The sequence below is a fragment of the Drosophila albomicans genome, chromosome 2L (assembly GCF_009650485.2).
Source record: "Drosophila albomicans strain 15112-1751.03 chromosome 2L, ASM965048v2, whole genome shotgun sequence".
Taxonomy (NCBI): domain Eukaryota; kingdom Metazoa; phylum Arthropoda; class Insecta; order Diptera; family Drosophilidae; genus Drosophila; species Drosophila albomicans.
In genome coordinates, this window is record NC_047628.2 from 30,395,553 (window position 1) to 30,413,733 (window position 18,181).

Sequence of the window (18,181 nt, forward strand, 5' to 3'; positions counted from 1 at the left end):
CGTATGTATGCGTATGCCATTACATACAATACTAGCTTTTCTTCGTTTTGATTAGCTACTTAAAATTTTTATACATATGTATGTACATATGTAGATCCCTAAAAAGTCACTATAATTTTTATTTTTATTTTACATACCGCCGAAAATTCCTGTGTATACATGTAACCATACACATACATATGTACATATATTTATATTACGCGCAAAATCCATTTACAATTCATATATCAATATGCATTTATCTACATGCATATGTTTGCGCAATTTTTTTATTTGTTATATCCAACTGATCCCCAAAACATCGCTATACAAACTGCAACATACATACAAAAAGTTGTAGACACATTTTTATAGATGTGTCACACAAATATACAATGTATATATATTACATGTAAGTATGCATATATGTGTGTGTGTGTGAGCATATGTGTGTGTGCATACGTATGCATGTGCATGTATGTATGTATGTACATATTTTGTATGTTAATTAACAACTAATGCATTTATACATACACATACATAAATACATAGTAACATTTATAACATAAGACAAGGATTTAGTTATTTAAAATTTAAGAAAAATAATACAGCAACACTTCCATATTAGTTAAAAATAGAAAGCTACAAAAGGAACACTACGCAAATTAACTAAAAATACATATGTACATACGTGTGTGAAAAATATAATGGTATTGGTGAATGTTAATGTGACACGAATAAGCAGAGAGAAACAAATAAAGATCACGCATATACATTCACATGTTCACGTAAGCTCTATGCACACATACACACATAGCTAGCTAACGAATGGCGTGTGTAAGAGAAATTCGAACGAAACAAAATGCGAGTGAACAAGTTTTATTATAAAAAGAAAACCCCCACAACATACAAACATATGTATGTACATACATATGTGTACACAGCCAGAGCGGAGAAGCACAAGCAACACATGAATGCATATGTACGTATGTATTATACGAATACTTACATGCATTTGTATACATGATAGTGCGAACACAGACAATGGAAAACTGGCTGTACGCCATCAAACTGTCTACACACAGGCATAGAAACTCACCCATACAAGAGCAAAAGCAAAATGTTTATGAATACGACGAGCGGCACAAAATAAATATGTTTGTATTGTGTGCGTATGTATGTAATAAAAACAACAGTCAGACACGCACTCATACTCATACAATCAGCGCCACAACGCAAAGCGTGCACAACAAAAACAGCGTGGATTGCAATACGCGAGTGTGAATGTATGTGAAGCAAGCCGTCGATAGAGTATATGTATGTGTTTTTTTCAGTTTTCTTTCAGTTTCTTTTCGCTTGTTCGTCGCAACGCAAGTGTTGGTGAAATTCGTTTATTGCTTAGCTCTGTATGTACAAAGGACAGAAGGAACAAGTTGCAAATCTTGTCAATTACGTTTTAGTACAAAAACACTATACACATAAAACTTAAACCGAATAATAAACAATTCGTGAATTGAATTGCTAGCATTGCTTTAAAAAGTAGAAAAATCGACGCTCTTTCCTTTTTCTCTCTCTTTCTCCTTTGATCGTCGGGTATATGTACACATCTACATACACACATACATATGTGCGTTGTGCTATGATTATTGTTATATTTTACTTTTTGCTTGGCCTCTCACTCTATCGCGTTCGCGACTTTCTCAAAATTTTAAAAGTATAAGAAAAAAAAGTAAAAACTATAATAAACAAGGCAAGCCACATTGCAGTACGGGACGAGTATGCGAACATGAGCATATGCAATGTATACATATACATAAGTATGTGTGTCTGTGCAAATTAATGACAACGAAGCCAATGCGAAGCGAGTGTGCGTGAATCGGGTGCAATGAAATGAGTTTGGCGGACTCGCAGTGTTTTCTTTAAAGTGCAGTTAAAAATAAATACATACACTTGCACGTGTGGTATGTATAGATACGCTTTAATATGTAATTGTATTAGATTGGTGTTTCAAAAGAATTAGCAAATATAATAATTCAGGTAAGCTAAAAATTTTCGAATTTATTTTTAAAATGTATTTGAAGCTACAAATATTTTTCTTTCTAGGCGTAAACTAAGGATTTTATTGTACACATATACGTTTAAACGTTGTGTTTAAACATTTAAAATTTAAATACTGCCTGAAAAGAACAACTGCTACCAGCAATGGATGCACACTTTGAGCATTTATGTCGAGTTTGTGCCGCCAACACAAAATCCAAAACTAACTCAGTTATTGAAAGTGTTTTTATTTTCAAAACATCGGGATTAAAGGATAAAATATCGCGACATCTCTTCCTAAATGTGAGTAAAACATACTTTACTTAAAGGCTCTGAAAGTTTTTTAGATCAGGGTACTAGTGTCTTTAATTCAATGGCTTAAGCCGGTCTTGACAGAGTATACTGTGCTTTGAAATTTTAAGCTGAATTCATCAATATTTAGAAATGAATATTTAAATTTGTGTAAACCAAAATATTTTGTTATTCGTTGCGGCTATAGGTTGCGGAGGATGACCCTCTACCAAAAGTACTTTGTAAATCCTGCTATCGCCAAGTGGAAGCTACAGCATCGCTTTCAAATATCGCCAAACACACGCAACGTGTGTTTTGCGATTTTTTGTTGAGCACAGTGGTAAAAACGATTGTTTAATAATCAGATTTGTGTATTACAACATTTGCATTTTACTTCTAGCCAAAACATGCTCGCGAAGCTACTGCAGCACTACTTCCTTCACCTGTCGCATCAACATCAGCTCACAATATTCGGGAATCCAGACAGTCAGAATCGTCTAACACTGCTAGGAACACTATCAGCTTGGAAAATGATACATTTCAACCTATAAGGCTGACACGTCCTCCGGAGACGACTATCACACTAGCGCAACAACAAGAGAAAAGCAGCCAAGCACACAATGACGTTGCCGTCAACTCAAATAATAATGATAATAAGACCGGCAGTCAGCAGCAAAAACTGCAAAATATATCCAGTACTGAAACTGCCCAGTATAACAGAAATCGCAGTATCGTTAAAACCAGCTTTGTTCTGCCCCCTCGGCGGAATAGTGTGTTTGTGGATACAAGGTATAGCTCCACACCTATGTCAATAGCACAGCGTTCAATGCAACAACCACCGTCATTAATGCCTTTACATCCGGAGATGTCTGTAACGAAAACTTTGAAAAGTAGCCCAGAAAAAAAAAATTCGCCGGCCGGAGTGATAAACTTTATACAGACTCATGGTCGCATTACAGGCTCTGCACCATCAATTGCGCCCCGAATAAACAAAAATTATACAGATGAAGAGACGAGCAAATCCATACATACAAAAAATCAAATAGATGCATGTTCGACTGCCCAAACCGTTAACAATGTAGGCGTGTCCAATTTGCCAACTAGTGTACTTCAACAAAAACGGCGTAATCTGAAGAACGCGTTGAGTAACATCAGTGCCATAAGAGATGGGCAGGTATCTCTTTTAAAGTCGGCTCACGAGCGACAGAGTGTAGAAAATATTGATATACGACCCCTAGTTACCACCACAGTGGTGCCACACTTATCACTTTATGGATCCGAGCCATCTGTCGAGGAAGCACTACCTGAGCATATTATTATAGCTGCACCGAAAAAGAAAAAGGAAGAGTCGCACTCACACAGTCGACAATGTATACCCCAATCACAAAAAATAATAACTGCTCCTACAAAATCTACTCAAAAAAGTACCGATGCAACTTCACAAAATTTTGCTAAATCTAAGACTCCACCCAACATGAGCAGCTTAACTGATGCAATTTCACTAGGAAATGTTATTCGTGATCCTGATCTTCTAATGCTAATATTGAAAGCACTCAAATGGCCAGTCACAAGTGGAAATTGTGAAGACCAAATGACAAAATTAAAGAACTCAAAATTTGCTGTAATAATGTCAGACTCTAATCTGTTGCAGGATACTGATTTGACTCAGCTGCTGGGCCCCTATCTGGGACCCATGATGAATGTCATTCAACAGCAACAAAAACAACCTTCTACTACTAATGTATCAAGTCCTTCACCATCAGAAAGTCCAACACAAGCCACCTCTGAACTGCAATCGATCGGAGACTGTACAATGTATAAATTACCCCCAGAGACATCAGTTCAGTTGGTGCCCTCCAGTCCGACAGATAAGGAGTCGCCACAATTGGTATCGAATAAGGCGTTAGGTACAAATGCAAAGCGTTTACAACGAAAGCCAAGAGCTCGAGAATTTCTTGGCGATGGGCAGCAAAATACATCGGCTCCAGAAACTTCAAACGCTGCTGTTGTTACTAACGAATTGCTAAACATTAACGCAATGCTAATTTCTCAATTTGGTTCAAATCCGGCCGATGCAATTAACGAAGCATTGGTTTCAATGTTGAACCAACAGCAGGACTCAAAGAATCAACGCCAAACTCGGCGAAGTCGTAGTGTTTCAACAACGACTACTCCCCTGAACCTAGAAGATATTATTCTTGTTGAGCCGCAAACATCCTTGGAATCTGTTTCAACAAATGATGAAGTCACTTTTAAGATTCCGCCCCGAAAACTAGTGGAACTTCCTATTATAACACGGCCAGTAATAAAGCGGCGCAAAGCTGTTATGAAAATGTCAGAGAAAATAAGTTCAAGTAAGGAATGCAATAACGAAACGAGAATAGACAAAAGCCATGGAGATAATACGACTAAGACTGAGCTCGAAAAATGCAAGGACAAGCAAATTACTCCTCTCGTCCCATCTAAAACTGATAGTAATTCAGGTGCCCAACATGTTATCGATGTGCAACAAGCACCTACAAGCACGGTGCCGGAGATAAATTCTAGTGAGATCATTAACCATATAGATTTTGAATGTACAACTGATATTGGGGCTACTACTAATACCACTGATAAAAGTTGCGCCGACAAACCAGCAATCCCAAGCGTTCGTAAAACAGATGTAAAAGCTGCCCTTGGACAAAAGTTATTGGAGGCAATAGGATTGCCTCAGACTGGCAAAAATGTTACTCCGGAGTGTTCACGCAACACGTTACGCAGTGCATTGAAGCGATCTTTGAAGCAGGCTCAAGAACAGCAACAGCACCTTAAACGCGTTAAGCTAGAGGAACCTGTCAAACAAATGGCAGATTCGACTACAAAGCCCGGAGCAGGAGAGTCTTCAGAAGAACACAAAAAGGCCATTGCTGAGCGGGAACTGGAATTGCTCAAGCGAAAGTCTAAAAACGCAGAAAAAAACAGTTCGGCAATCAAGGAGTAAGTATAATAATTTCTCACATTATATAACATTGATAACATCTTCCATTTTAGTGAGAAGTCAGAACGTATGGATGTAAGTTCATCGTCATCCCGCAATCGTCGAATTCGTAATAAATCTAAAACTGATGCTCATGAGGATGACTCTGGTATTGAAGCAAAAAAATCTGAGCGGTGGGATGAAGACGATGATTTGCCATTAAAAACCGAAGTAGAGAAGCCCACGGAGTACATTAATCGTCCTAAGCGCACAAGCAAGACGGTGTCCAAGTATTATAAGAGTCCAGGCATTGATAAAGCTTTGTCAGTCCAAAAGTCTCAACATGCCATGGGAACTCGCTCAACTCGGCAACGATAAACTCAAGATGATCGCGCTACGTTTGACATATTAAATATGTGCAGACATTGTTAATACTTTGTAATCAGGCCGAACTTTACGCGGTATATTCATACATACTTCATTGTAAATAGTTAAACTATTATTCAAAAATATTTAAGCATATGTTATCAGCTATGCTTACCGGTAACTAATGCAAATGATATTTTCCATTTAGCATATTCATTTATTGCAAAGAAAATATAAATAAGTTAATTGGCAAAAAAAATTTGTATTATTTTACACACGCACGTAAAACTCCTATAACATTTGAGTAATCAAAATGTTTCTTCATCAAAATTATTATTGAATCTTCTTTTATTACCAATAATAATTTCTAAATGGTTAAAACTAATTCTTATGTACATATGAATGTACATAAATCACTGTATTAATGTTTTGAAATCAATGAAAAAATAATTATTAAAATGGCATATGAAAACAATTGATGAAAGTTTAAATTTTTAGTATTATCCAATTTATGTTTAAACTATAATTTGACTTTTCAAATTGTAATTTTAAAGCAAAAGTTTAAATACATAGTTACGGTTTCACAGCTGAGTAAATGAGAGAAATATAAATAAGAATTATTGCAAACAAAATGAATTATTTATAACGGGTACGCAAAATTTTAATAACATTGGATAATAAGAATGCTGAAAATCAAAGTCCAGTTGATTTTAAGGAGTTTCTTATACAACTAAAATATAATATAATAATATAATTATTTAAATTTCGGTAACAACAAATAATAATATCTAAATGGTTTAAACTACTTACATATGTATGTATGTATATAAATCACTATGTTAATGCTTTTAATTCTATGCCACTATAATTATTAAAAAGGCATATAAAAGCAATAGATGAATCTGGAAACTAGTAGTTTTAAACAATTTGTAGTTTAAACTATTATTTTTCTTTCAAAAATAGCATTTTTAAAGCAAAAGTTGAGAGTATGAAATACATACCTACTATTTCACAGCTGAGTATAGTAAGAGCAATTAGGTATAAATAGGTGCAAAAATAAAAATCGAAACATTAGTCAAAAACATTTAGCCACTCGCAACAGTTGTGCAAAGACTTGCATGTAATAAAATATATTTTTGAGTATATACACAATATTAATAAATACAATGTTCAGCCTTTAAATATGTACATATGTACATAAGCAAGGGCATGGTAGATATAAAAGTATCTATCTGTACTAGTTCGCAATAATTTTATTGACAAAAATGCAATTTTTGGCCCATTTCTATTAGAAAAAATAGTAATTTGTCAACCCGATGGTTTTTCTTGCGATTTGGCGTTATTAAATAGTAAAAATGAGAGGTTGCTGCTGTGGAAATCGAAAACGTGAGTCTAACTGCTCTACCAGGGATGACACTGATCGCTTATGTGTCTGCACAAATGACGTGAGTAAATATATACATATTTACTTATTGAAATTAATACGTTTTTCCTACTAACTAGCACTTGTTACTTATTTGTTTGTTGGGTATTAATTTAACAGCATATCTTATCAAAAAACCTTTAAACGGTGCACGCATAGTACAAGCATATATGTATATAAAGAGCAGTCGATAACATTAGTTCAAAGTGGTAGCACCTGACTGTGCTTTTATAAGAACAATCAAGAGCATCACATCTTGTTTGCTTACTGTTGCTTGACGAAATCAAGAGAGATACTCGTACATATATGTATGGCAATATGCATAAGTAGTAGTGTGGCTAAATGTACATGTGAATACTATAAAGTGAGAAGAGAGAGAGAGAGAGTGAACACATTGAGGAGCATACGCGCAATAGCATCCAAAAGAGCAAAATTGTGACGTTCTTGCCGTTTACTTGTTAGTATGACAGCAATAACGTTGCTAATACGTGAACTTTACGATCTGTCGGATGCATTTTGGCACAACCAATTTCATTTCGAACGAAGTTTACGTTACTATCATACAAAGCGACGGCTACAACTGTTTCATTCCCACTGTCGAGAACACTGGATGCGTGAGTATAGGAAAAACAGATTGGGATACGAATATAACCAAACAGACAGCATGCAACATGCTGGGGACACAAGCATCGATTTTGCAGCCATTGAGGCGAGTACGTGTTATCAGGCTATTGGAAATTTTGACCGTCAGCAACTAAATGACTTGAATGACATCGAAATCGTTGATGGCAAGGAATTCAATGTACGTAATAAACAAATGTGAATTTGGTGTATCTTGATTGAAATGGGTTTATTTATTATCAATTTCCATCACATACATGTACATATGTACATTCACTTATTACGTCTTTTCTGACATTTAGCGCCTATTACATCGATTACTCTCTTTCGTATACTTTTCTGACTCTCTAGCTTGCGAGCTTTTGCACAGCTGTTGAGTACAGTGGTGGCATAAAAAGTATACCTACTCCCAAACTAATAAATAAATATATTGTTTTTCATTTGTCTACGCCCAAAGGCCACTAAAACAAATTGTAGTTTAATTTCTGCGTGCACATACATACATATGTATGTACATGACATCAATGCTAATATAACTACGTGCAGACAAATGTACATGAGAATAAGCTTCGAAGTAGTGCGCTTTTGCTTGAACTCTACAACTTTTTGACGTTTTGGGCGAATCATACGCGCAATGTGAGACAATTAAAATAAGTAGAAACTATTGTAGTACCAACAAAACTTAATAAGTTTATAAATATATAAATTAGTGTACATATGTAGTAAAAATAACTGTGATAATTTTTATTGAGTTTTATAAAAATTAACGTATGAATTGTTTATGGAGCAAGCCATAAATGGATGATTGTTTTTCATTGGTATACAAAAAACGACACTACTTCATAAATACATACATATGTAGGTGTTTGAGAAACGCGAATTCAAACATTGTAATTGTATATATGCGCCTAGTCAACCACAGATTTGAATTATAAAATGTGCTTTAAGATTTTGTGTAGAAAATTCTTCTGTTGTTGCCATCAACCCAATAAGGGTGGCCTAAATGAGGTAAGCAGTACAAGGACATTGACGTTAAGTAGACCTATTTATATATTTTTGTATAAGTTATATTGTGAAATTGAACGAATGTACCTATATTAAGCATATGTTGCTCCTGTGAAGTATTATAAGCCACGAACTCTTAAACTCCTATGTTAATCAAGCTTCGTTGTATTCTTAATAGATGTGTAGTAGGCTCCGGTCATAGTTCAAGCTTTCAGTATGTCAATTTTATCGGTTTTTAATGTTCTCATATTTTACGAAAAGAAGCTTTACGGCATTGTAACATATATAAAACCCTTTGGTGTTTGCAGACATGAACTAATTATATTTACTTTAGGCGTCTTTTTATGAATATTCTGATGCACAGCCCAAGTTTCAGACAGATCAAATCGGTGAACTTGTCGAAGGCGTTAGTTTCACGTTCACAGGAAAAATTCCCATTAACTGCGAGAGGTAAGCGATAATACGAATAAAGAGTCACTTTTTAAAATATTTTAATCTGCAGGTTTTCCATTAACTTTGTGTATAATAATGAGGCAAGGGATATCGCTCTTCACATAAATCCTCGCCTACCGCAAAATTACATTGTACGCAATACCAAAGTATACGACGTATGGGGTCGTGAGGAAGTTTCTTCGGCATTACCTTTTTTGCTTCGTCGTGGTGACAAATTCGCTATTCAAGTGCTAATTACAAGCGCTTGCTATATGATATCGGTAAATGGGCACCATTTTGCTGAATATGCTCATCGTCTTCCCTATGGCAATGTTAAAATTCTTGAGGTAAAAGGCGACGTGGAGGAAATAGGGATGGAACGTACCATAGTTCAAAGCTATCCAAGACGCTTGGCCGAATCTGCAGCCCGCTCGATCGATGCGCATCTCGATTCAGAAGAGGATGAAGTTGATTGCAATGTGAATAAGAATATAACAAATACAATACCGCATGAATGGTGCCTAATCAACTCTAAACTGTCGGATAATTCACCAAAGAACAATTGCAATACCTCTGATCTAGGACTAACTCTTCCATACTATGGTACTTTGTTGCCGAAATCTTTAAAAGAAGGCAGATGCCTAAAGATTGAGGGCCGTGTTCGTTTGTTGCCACATTCGTTTTACATCAATTTACAACAAGGTCAAAACATTTGGCCACATCCTATTATTGCATTCCATTTAAATCCACGGTTCTCGCAAACAAGCAACGGGGCTATAGGTAAGGCTATAGTTTGCCGTAACGCTTGGTACAATGGTGGCTGGGCTCAAGAGGAACGCTCTGAGCTAGATACCAATTTAAGACCAGGTCGCACGTTTTGCTTGGCGATCGTGTGCTCCCACGATTCTTTTGAGGTCTATGTCAATAATCAGTTTATTACTGAGTTTAAGTATCAAATTAAACCAGATATGATCGATACGGTTTATATACAAGGCGATGTAAAACTTTGGAAGGTAACTCTCGAGCTCAATCCCATAATCAAAGGCAAAAATATACGCATCTATCACAATCCTTTGTACACAGAAGAGAGTTAGCTTATAATATAAGTGACTTACTTATGTATGTTAATCAATATTTTATTCTTATTATTATTGTATTCAAAACAGTTGCCTTCCGTGACAATAAGATATTTAGAGGAATACATGTACAATATATTTTCTAATAATAAATGTATAAAAATATGTTGAATGTATCAAAGTATGCAATGAGTTGCCTAATTATTAAGCTCATCTCAGTTATAAAAAATTTTGTATTATAGGTGAATTTTTTTTTACTGGGCGCCGGGTCTAGTTTTTACAATAACTTCTTAGAAGTAATCTGTTCAAACATAATATATATTTGCTGTATGGCGCCTATGATTTGTTAATTATCATTAGTGTCCACAACAGATCGTCCATAAAGATATTTCCTTATAGATTATGAAATTTTTCAATCGTAGTAATATATCTTAAAGTATTCAACAACCTGAACACTAAGAAAGCAAGCAACAAGTTTTTTCACTTACCGATATTCATTAAATATTTTGTTCAAATTATATTGTAAGAACGTAATCATTGAAAATATTATTTAGTTGTTGTTTGAGTATGCCTTATATTCATAAACGGCTCCAAGTTCATGGATGTTTACAAAGGTATTCGCAGTATTGCATTGCGACGGGGCTTGGATGCAATGTCCATATACTATAAGGAAAGATATGCTGCTAGTCGTCGCAAAAAAATGAAGTTATTTGAACCGCCTATACCAGGTCTTACTTTTGTATTCCACGGACTAATTCAAATCGATTGCGAACACTTTGCTATCGATTTTCTCACTAGGCAGACAATCACAAACTCCGAAAACTATGATATCATTCTGCAGATTGCACCACGTCTTCCGCAAAATTATATAGTCCGCAATTCGCGTCTAATGGGCAAGTGGGGTCCCGAAGAAAATTCGTCCAATTTACATTTTCCTTTAAAACGTGGCAAATATTTCTGGATACAAGTGCTACTGACTGAAGAATCCTTTTATATTTCAGTAAATGGCTTCCATTTCACAAAATATAATTATCGTATGCCATACAAATGGTTAAAGGCTATAGAAGTAAGTGGTGATGTAACTGATGTGATTATCGAAAGTTTCTATGTGAAAGAGTATCCTGTCCGTCTGGTGCGTTCCTTCAATATAGATCTGTCTTATACCTCAACTTGGTCGAAGGATTTTCATACAATTCCTGCGGAGTGGTTACGTATTGATATACCATCCAAATTTTTAAAACATGTGAGTTCGCCACAAGTCCAATTAACTTTACCATTCTATGGCCGAATCCCAGAAGAAGAAAAGTTGACTGATGGTCGTGCGTTACGCATTGAAGGTCGCGTACGTCTTATGCCACAAAGTTTCAGCGTGGCCTTGCAGCGAGGATTTTGCATCTGGCCGCAGCCAACTGTCTCACTATTATTTAGGCCAAGTTTTGTGAGAAATAGTCATGTTAAGGTGGGTAAAGCTATTATTACCAGAAGTGCTTTTATCAATGGTGCCTGGGTGAATCGTGAAGTATCACGCCTGCATACTCATTTGCGTCCAGGAAAAGCATTTGTTATAATAATTGCTTGTAGGAAACAGTGTTACGAATTATTTGTGAACAGCAAATTGTTATTGGCTTTTAAGCACCAAATGAATCCCGCTGACGTTGATATTGTTAATATTCGAGGCGATGTTAAGCTGTGGAATATTGTTGTCGAGAGTGCAAAAGTTCCACAGAGGAAATCTGGTAAGGGCATTAAACAACCCTGGAAATTGTTTACCGAATAAAACAGTTTTCCTTTTTACAGGTCGATCGATAATGGGTCATATTAGTCGTATTCGATTAAACGATAATGAATAAAATTTGATAAAAATACATATAATTTTAATAATATAAATTTTATTATATGCATTTAGATGTCATATATTACTTGCAAGCGCTATTCTGTCATTTTGGACTTTAAAATCGAATTGTAAACAAAAACTTTTCAAATATCTATTTATTTTATTACTTTCCATAATTAAAATAGCAGATAGGGCAGGGGAATTCCAAAAGGTCTACAGCTCATAAACGTCAGCTCGCTGTCAAGTCGAGTGCATCCCATAATAGGAACGCAGGTGGACTGAAAGGGTCCTCTACGATTGATTATTAAAAATGATAATCGATTAAAGTTGCCTCCTGCTAGCTTGCAATGCTGTCTGTTGGCCTGCTGTGCTGAGCTGACGTTTATGTCTAGATGTGTTGAGCACGACAGTTGACATTGTTTTGCCATGTTAAACAAAAAGCAGGATATAAATGGGCATAGCCGAAAACGTCAAGAAAACATAAAATATTTCCCAAGGTTGCGAAAGGAAGATTCTTGTAGCAGAGCCAGGAGAAAATATATATTATTTATGGTTCAAGTTCGCACGTGATCCGCATTCTCTTTTTTATAATGGCGATCATTAAGTGTATATTATTTAATGAAACTAAAAGTAGTGTGAGCTCCTTTCCTCTTTAGTTATGTATTAGATTTAAGACATAAGGTTTTAAAGGTTCAAATAATGAGCTGCACAATTAACACATACTCACAGCTCAAATCAATTTTCTTATAAAAAACTGGCACTTGTAGATTTTAAACCTCAATGATCAAGAGAGAGGGAGAGCTTATTTTCCGTAACTTATTAAACCCGCAATTAATTATGCGCTCTGTGTAGCACCAAAAACAACTTGTTTTGACTTCCAAGACATTAATTATTAATTATATATTTTTTAATGTCTTTACTTGAAAACTTTCATGACAGAAATAATAAAGTCATCACCGCCTTGATGATACATTTTTAAATTTTGCACATAGCTTGACCATTTTTGCACTTTATCGTTATTGATAATGATATTAGGTAGGCTGCGTGTTTTATATTAATATCTTGTCTAAAGCATCACTTGTTCTTAATGATTATAGTAAAGCCGATATTTGTAGAATAAATCGTATTTCTATGTCACTAACATTGGCTCTAAACAATTAGCAAAATAATGTTTACTTCACTGAAGTGTCATTACATGGTTACATGGTCATTGGCCTTCCATTACTTAGCCGCCTATGTTACCATTATGGCGGTGTCAAGTAGCTTATCAATATTCCGTCTGTGTAGTGTAGCCTCACAGTGCACAGCCCAATCAATTCCTCTGCAGTGCCGCAGTAACAGCCACATTCTAAATTAAACCTCAGTTGAGGTTTTGCTCTTTTCAATGCTACAGAGACTGCTTCAGTCAACTGTTTGAAATGGTCATCGGAATGTAACTTGTTTCGTATACCGTGCACTACTCGTAATAACCCATTCCTTAATAATAGCCGCTTGTCAACGAATTAAACATTGCCAAAAAAAAAAATCAACAAAAATGTATCCAGCGCAGTTAATCAACTATAGTATAACTTTAACATTAAGTGCTGTAACTACAAAATGTATCTTAAAATCAATCAGTTTTTGTGATGTGTTTCTTATAGGTCTTTCCTAATTTTGTGGTTTTTATTCTGGTTATTTAAATCAGTAAAGATTCTGTCCGTATCACTTTGAGTATTCTTGATTTGATTATTGATTGTATTACTTTGGTTACATCCTGCTATGCAGCACAGGCATGTTAGGAAGGATTATTTGCTGTCACAAAGTAATCTTGTAAACAAATTCACTTTTTATTGACTTTTATAATTTGACGAAAGTGTATCCAATTTTCGATATAACATAGTTACCTTTTATTTTTTTTTTAGCTTTAAGAATTAAATTTCGAAGCTTCTGTTTTTTCTCTTGCGTAGTAATTCTACCGCTTATGCTGTTTTCGTGTAAGTGATATATGTAAGGTTTGAAACTCGTTCCTTAACTGTTGAGTGTCTGATCCTACAATGAATAAAAAGTATATTGTGTTAGTGACTGCAACCAGTATACCTACAGAGGAGACTGTTTCACGGCTTCCCAATTTCTTGGAATATCGCTCGAGATCAATCTGATCGCGTATTTTTATATGGTAGTTGGGATCGTTCACAACCTTTTTCGGCGTTTCGATCGATCAGTTACTTGTTAATGTTTATTCCCTTCCTTTGTTTTACCACGTGCTTCTTTATGTTCATACCTTTGAATTTTGGTTCGAAATGCAACAAAAATTTCAGTAATTTCAATGCGACAACATTGTTTTATTTTGTTTGGGGATTTCTCTTAATTTTGGCCGTTTTTTGCAATTAATGGTTTTAACACATGACGTTTTACAATTTTTATATCAATCTGGTTATTCTAATTTGTTTAAGGAAATTTTTCAATGATACGGACTGTTTACATATCTTTACAAAGTGCTTTATTGGATATTTTTTTTTGATAATGTTAACTTCAGTATCAAACTTACTAGTGTGGTTACTTTTTAGATGGTTAGAATTTGACGTCTTGTGCTACCATTTTCATAGTATTATTAATTGTACGACTTGAAAAATTATTAAACTGACCACAGCTAGATTCTATAAAAATTTGTAAAATGTACACTGTACTTAATTGTGTACCGATGAATACATTGCGGTTTTTCTCAGCTATAGTAAATGTATAGAAGGGAACAAGTTTGTGATTTGTGGGTGGACCTCTAATCTACGAATGCTCTGAGGTATATGCGAGAATGCTACCTACAAATTGATCAGGTGTTTGTCTTGCCCAATTAACAGTCGCGGCATGGCACTGGTCAGTCGTTGGCAGCTAAGCAAAATTGATGGGCCGCCAACCTGACGTTGCTTAAGTGGCGCCAATGCCTAGGCTTCATTCCCCGTCATTTTGATTTGTGGCGATAACATGCTTATATGCTCTTGGCGGCCAACGCTCAAACTTAAGTGAGAAGGCAGAAGGCAGAAGGAGGCATCTCTGACCCCATATAGACATATATTCTTGATCAGCGTCTGTCCGTCTATCCGTATGAAACACTGGATCTCAGAGACTATAAGAGATAGACCAATATTTTTTTAACGACATTTTTAATAAATATTTGTGTTTGAACGGATACAAGTTGTCAAAGTTATTAAAGAATTACATGTATCATAGTTGCCTTGGCTGACAATGTACTATATTTTATACTCTATGAGTAGTACAATATCGATATACCAAATAAAGCCTTCGGAATATTTTAATATATTTTCGGCATATTAATTTGGTTTATTTTAAGAATAATACCGCACTGGTTTGCTTTTATTCAAAGTAAGTAGCGGGTATCTCACACTCGACTGTGGCGTTCTCACTTGTTTTATTTTAAGAATGTCAAATATATCTTGCTAGCTGACCGCTTGTCTATCCCCTACCGCAACTGCTTTAACTTGAGATACAATTTAGGTGTATTGCACATAATTGGCTTTTATGGAGTTCTTACCTTAACGACACCATCTGTTGAGTATCTCATAATTGTATTTCTCGTTATACATACATATGTATATACACATAACATTATATATATATAAATCCTACATCTTCATATGTTTTTAGTCATACAATTTTGCGAATGTTAATGTATTTTAAGCAATATACGCACATATAAAATAACTAATATATTTGGTTGTTATCTATTAATAAGAAGTCAATGTTTTATTAATATAGAAATCAACTGTGACCAGTTTTAAGATTACACCTAATAGGTTACTCACGACAATGTTCATCAATATGTGCTAACACAAAATACAACGCCCCCGCTGTGAGATGGGAACAGACTCCACGCGCCTAGGAATTGATGCCAACACCTGTCACAAGTGCTATTCATTTAGTTATTCTTCAGCAACTTCAAAAATGAATACAGTTGGAATCTATTTTTAGTATTACATTTAATAATTGTGTGAAAATCAGCATTTCATCGCGAGCGTCACATGTGATCTACCAACATGAAGTTTATTTTTTGTTTAATTGTTTACGCAAATGCTAATTTGTTGCGCTGACTATAGAAACGACAAAAACATTTTTAAAACTTGATGTCTGACAAGAAGGGGTGTGAATATCATCGAATATGGCTAAAAAAAAATAATACTGATATTAATATTAACAAATGCTTATACATTTTCGCTTTGACCTGCTGGTCGTTATTGATAAAATATAACAAAATTTATATTTAATTGAGCCAAAGCAATTACCAACTAAAGCAAATCTTCGGCAATATAACGTTTGTTTTCTCGACTTCATTTTTATAAATTTGATGCGTTCTCTCTTTTGCGTTGTCAGAATATAAATTAGGTTTGAAGTTTTTTAAGCGTTCTCAAGATTTATTTCATTGATTTTTGATGTATTTTAATGATTGCATCAATTACTTTTCTTCTTTTTTTGACAATCCTCCTTATACGTTTTTTGACAATATAGCTAAGACATTACTATCAATATTCAGGGAAGTCTTATATGATGGAAACAAAAGGCATAAGATATTTTGTCTGATATTGGAAGATAAGTTAAGGACATTTCGGTTAAAAATTCAGCTGCCTTAATGTTATTCACTAAATTAACGATTGTGGATTCATTTGATTCTATTATATTGAAATGCTGACTTTAGCTACTTTAAACATACATATTTCGCTAAATAATTGAAAATTATCGTTATTCACAACAAAAAGGGGTAGGAAAAATTACCTTCTCATTTAATACAATCAGCAGTGTAGTTGCATTTCTTTATTCTTCAGTATTAAATCGATGCATAAATCATTGTTACTAACTAGCCCAAATATATCGAATATAATAGTAATAATTTCTATATTAACATTTGTAGAAATATAAAGAGACAACAAAATCTGGCTCACCTTCGAATAAAAAAAAAAAACTAGTAATATTATTTATATGTACTTTCAAAACTGCTTAAAAAGTCGTAATCGAGCACCACAATTACATCAGATTTTGTTGATGTAAAATTTCTAACAAATACTTGACGTAGCGAGCAATAATGTAAATTTATATATTGTTGCTTTACTTTGTTTAGGGTTTTCATACTTAACTTGAACTATAAAGTATTCGTGTGAACATATAGTATGTCAGGCTATTGATCAAAAAATACAAATTAAGCTAAATAATTGAGACCGTGATTTGCATTTTAATATATTTATGTGATGCGTGTCATATAAGTCAAATTCAATCTTCCAATTCTTGAGTCCGATAACAATGCTGACAATATACAAATGTATTAGTTTGGATTTGTAGTTTTCACGAAATAAAGATTTGATGAGGCACAAAAATAATGCATAGTCATTTTCAGAATTAGTTGTAAAAACATCTATCCATATTATAATAAGTCAAATTATAAAAAAGTAAATTTTATGTCTGGAGTGCGCGACAGAGCTGAAAACTGTAATATTACATGAAAAACTATACATATAGTATACAATATGGGGTTGAAGATTCCCTCTTCTGACGGTTAATATTATATAATGCCTGTTGTTATAAAAGTGTATGTCGATCTAAGCTAAAAGAATACTTCTTCAACCACCTGCAGTACAGAATAATTATATTCAGTATCTTGTTTTAATTAACCAGTTTTCATAGCTGCATGCTGATGTAATATAAGACAACTATTGCACACTGGGTCAAGTAGATTCATATTAAAGACAGATACAATGTGTTATTTAAAAAAGAAATTGTGTTCGTAAGTACGTGTGCACTTGTATGCGAAACCAATAATTTAACTTCTTGTGCCGAATGGCTAGATTAATTGGGAATATACATATATACGTACATGTATATAAGTTTGTGAATGATAAGTGGTTAGCTTTGGTGCTCCTAAAGGTTCGATAATGCTTGGTGCACTTGAACCGGACTACAGTCGTTTTGTGCGCACCTGTTGTGCTCCAAATCTGACTCTTCGTCTATTATTCCATCAAATGGCTTGTTGTAGACTGATAAGATTATTCAACGTGTAGAAATATCAAACCCCAACACATTTACCTACACGCACGGTTGGGCTTTACCGCATAAATCCAACTCTCTGAGGGCGCTTGCACTAAGAATAAATTATTTCCCATAGTTATGTATATACAAACACA

At 34.6% G+C, this 18,181-nt stretch overlaps 3 protein-coding genes across 11 annotated transcripts; all 3 read left to right on the forward strand.

Annotated features, from left to right (window-relative positions):
- The first annotated feature begins 1,340 nt into the window (after positions 1–1,340).
- On the forward strand, positions 1,341–5,925 carry LOC117563278 (uncharacterized). 2 transcript variants are annotated; one of them, XM_034241511.2, is made up of 5 exons: positions 1,341–2,016; positions 2,083–2,319; positions 2,516–2,647; positions 2,708–5,283; positions 5,338–5,925. In XM_034241511.2, exons 2-5 carry the CDS (start codon positions 2,182–2,184, stop codon positions 5,639–5,641), a joined length of 3,150 nt encoding a protein of 1,049 aa, XP_034097402.1. In that variant the 5' UTR covers positions 1,341–2,016; positions 2,083–2,181; the 3' UTR covers positions 5,642–5,925. The 2 variants fall into 2 exon arrangements, with proteins under 2 accessions (XP_034097402.1, XP_051859159.1); XM_052003199.1 differs by having other exon boundaries at positions 2,095–2,319.
- A 1,044-nt stretch (positions 5,926–6,969) lies between these two features.
- Positions 6,970–10,370, forward strand: LOC117563279 (galectin-9). 6 transcript variants are annotated; one of them, XM_034241514.2, is made up of 3 exons: positions 6,970–7,074; positions 9,013–9,128; positions 9,181–10,370. In XM_034241514.2, exons 1-3 carry the CDS (start codon positions 6,985–6,987, stop codon positions 10,202–10,204), a joined length of 1,230 nt encoding a protein of 409 aa, XP_034097405.1. In that variant the 5' UTR covers positions 6,970–6,984; the 3' UTR covers positions 10,205–10,370. The 6 variants fall into 6 exon arrangements, with proteins under 6 accessions (XP_034097405.1, XP_034097404.1, XP_051859160.1 ...); XM_034241513.2 differs by lacking the exon at positions 6,970–7,074 and adding an exon at positions 7,485–7,854; XM_052003200.1 differs by lacking the exon at positions 6,970–7,074 and adding an exon at positions 7,487–7,761.
- Positions 10,371–10,462: 92 nt separating this feature from the next.
- Positions 10,463–12,087, forward strand: LOC117563281 (galectin-5). Of its 3 annotated transcripts, XM_034241519.2 has the most exons (3): positions 11,115–11,252; positions 11,338–11,922; positions 11,984–12,087. In XM_034241519.2, the coding sequence occupies exons 1-3, from the start codon at positions 11,234–11,236 to the stop codon at positions 12,034–12,036; spliced, it is 657 nt and encodes a 218-aa protein (XP_034097410.1). In that variant the 5' UTR covers positions 11,115–11,233; the 3' UTR covers positions 12,037–12,087. The 3 variants fall into 3 exon arrangements, with proteins under 3 accessions (XP_034097409.1, XP_034097408.1, XP_034097410.1); XM_034241518.2 differs by lacking the exon at positions 11,984–12,087 and having other exon boundaries at positions 10,463–11,429; positions 11,482–11,614; XM_034241517.2 differs by having other exon boundaries at positions 10,466–11,922.
- Positions 12,088–18,181: the final 6,094 nt, after the last annotated feature.

What these genes read in the sequence shown, in the direction of transcription:
- LOC117563279 (XM_034241513.2), top strand. Translation starts at nt 7,516, where the DNA reads ATGACAGCAATAACGTTGCTAATACGTGAACTTTACGATCTGTCGGAT. An exon ending in TTGATGGCAAGGAATTCAAT is followed by an intron (nt 7,855 to 9,012) that starts GTACGTAATAAA and finishes TATTTACTTTAG; the next exon opens with GCGTCTTTTTATGAATATTC. An exon ending in ATTCCCATTAACTGCGAGAG is followed by an intron (nt 9,129 to 9,180) that starts GTAAGCGATAAT and finishes TTTAATCTGCAG; the next exon opens with GTTTTCCATTAACTTTGTGT.
- LOC117563278 (XM_034241511.2), top strand. Translation starts at nt 2,182, where the DNA reads ATGGATGCACACTTTGAGCATTTATGTCGAGTTTGTGCCGCCAACACA. An exon ending in CGCGACATCTCTTCCTAAAT is followed by an intron (nt 2,320 to 2,515) that starts GTGAGTAAAACA and finishes TTGCGGCTATAG; the next exon opens with GTTGCGGAGGATGACCCTCT. An exon ending in AACAGTTCGGCAATCAAGGA is followed by an intron (nt 5,284 to 5,337) that starts GTAAGTATAATA and finishes CTTCCATTTTAG; the next exon opens with TGAGAAGTCAGAACGTATGG.
- LOC117563281 (XM_034241517.2), top strand. Translation starts at nt 10,785, where the DNA reads ATGGATGTTTACAAAGGTATTCGCAGTATTGCATTGCGACGGGGCTTG. An exon ending in AGTTCCACAGAGGAAATCTG is followed by an intron (nt 11,923 to 11,983) that starts GTAAGGGCATTA and finishes TCCTTTTTACAG; the next exon opens with GTCGATCGATAATGGGTCAT.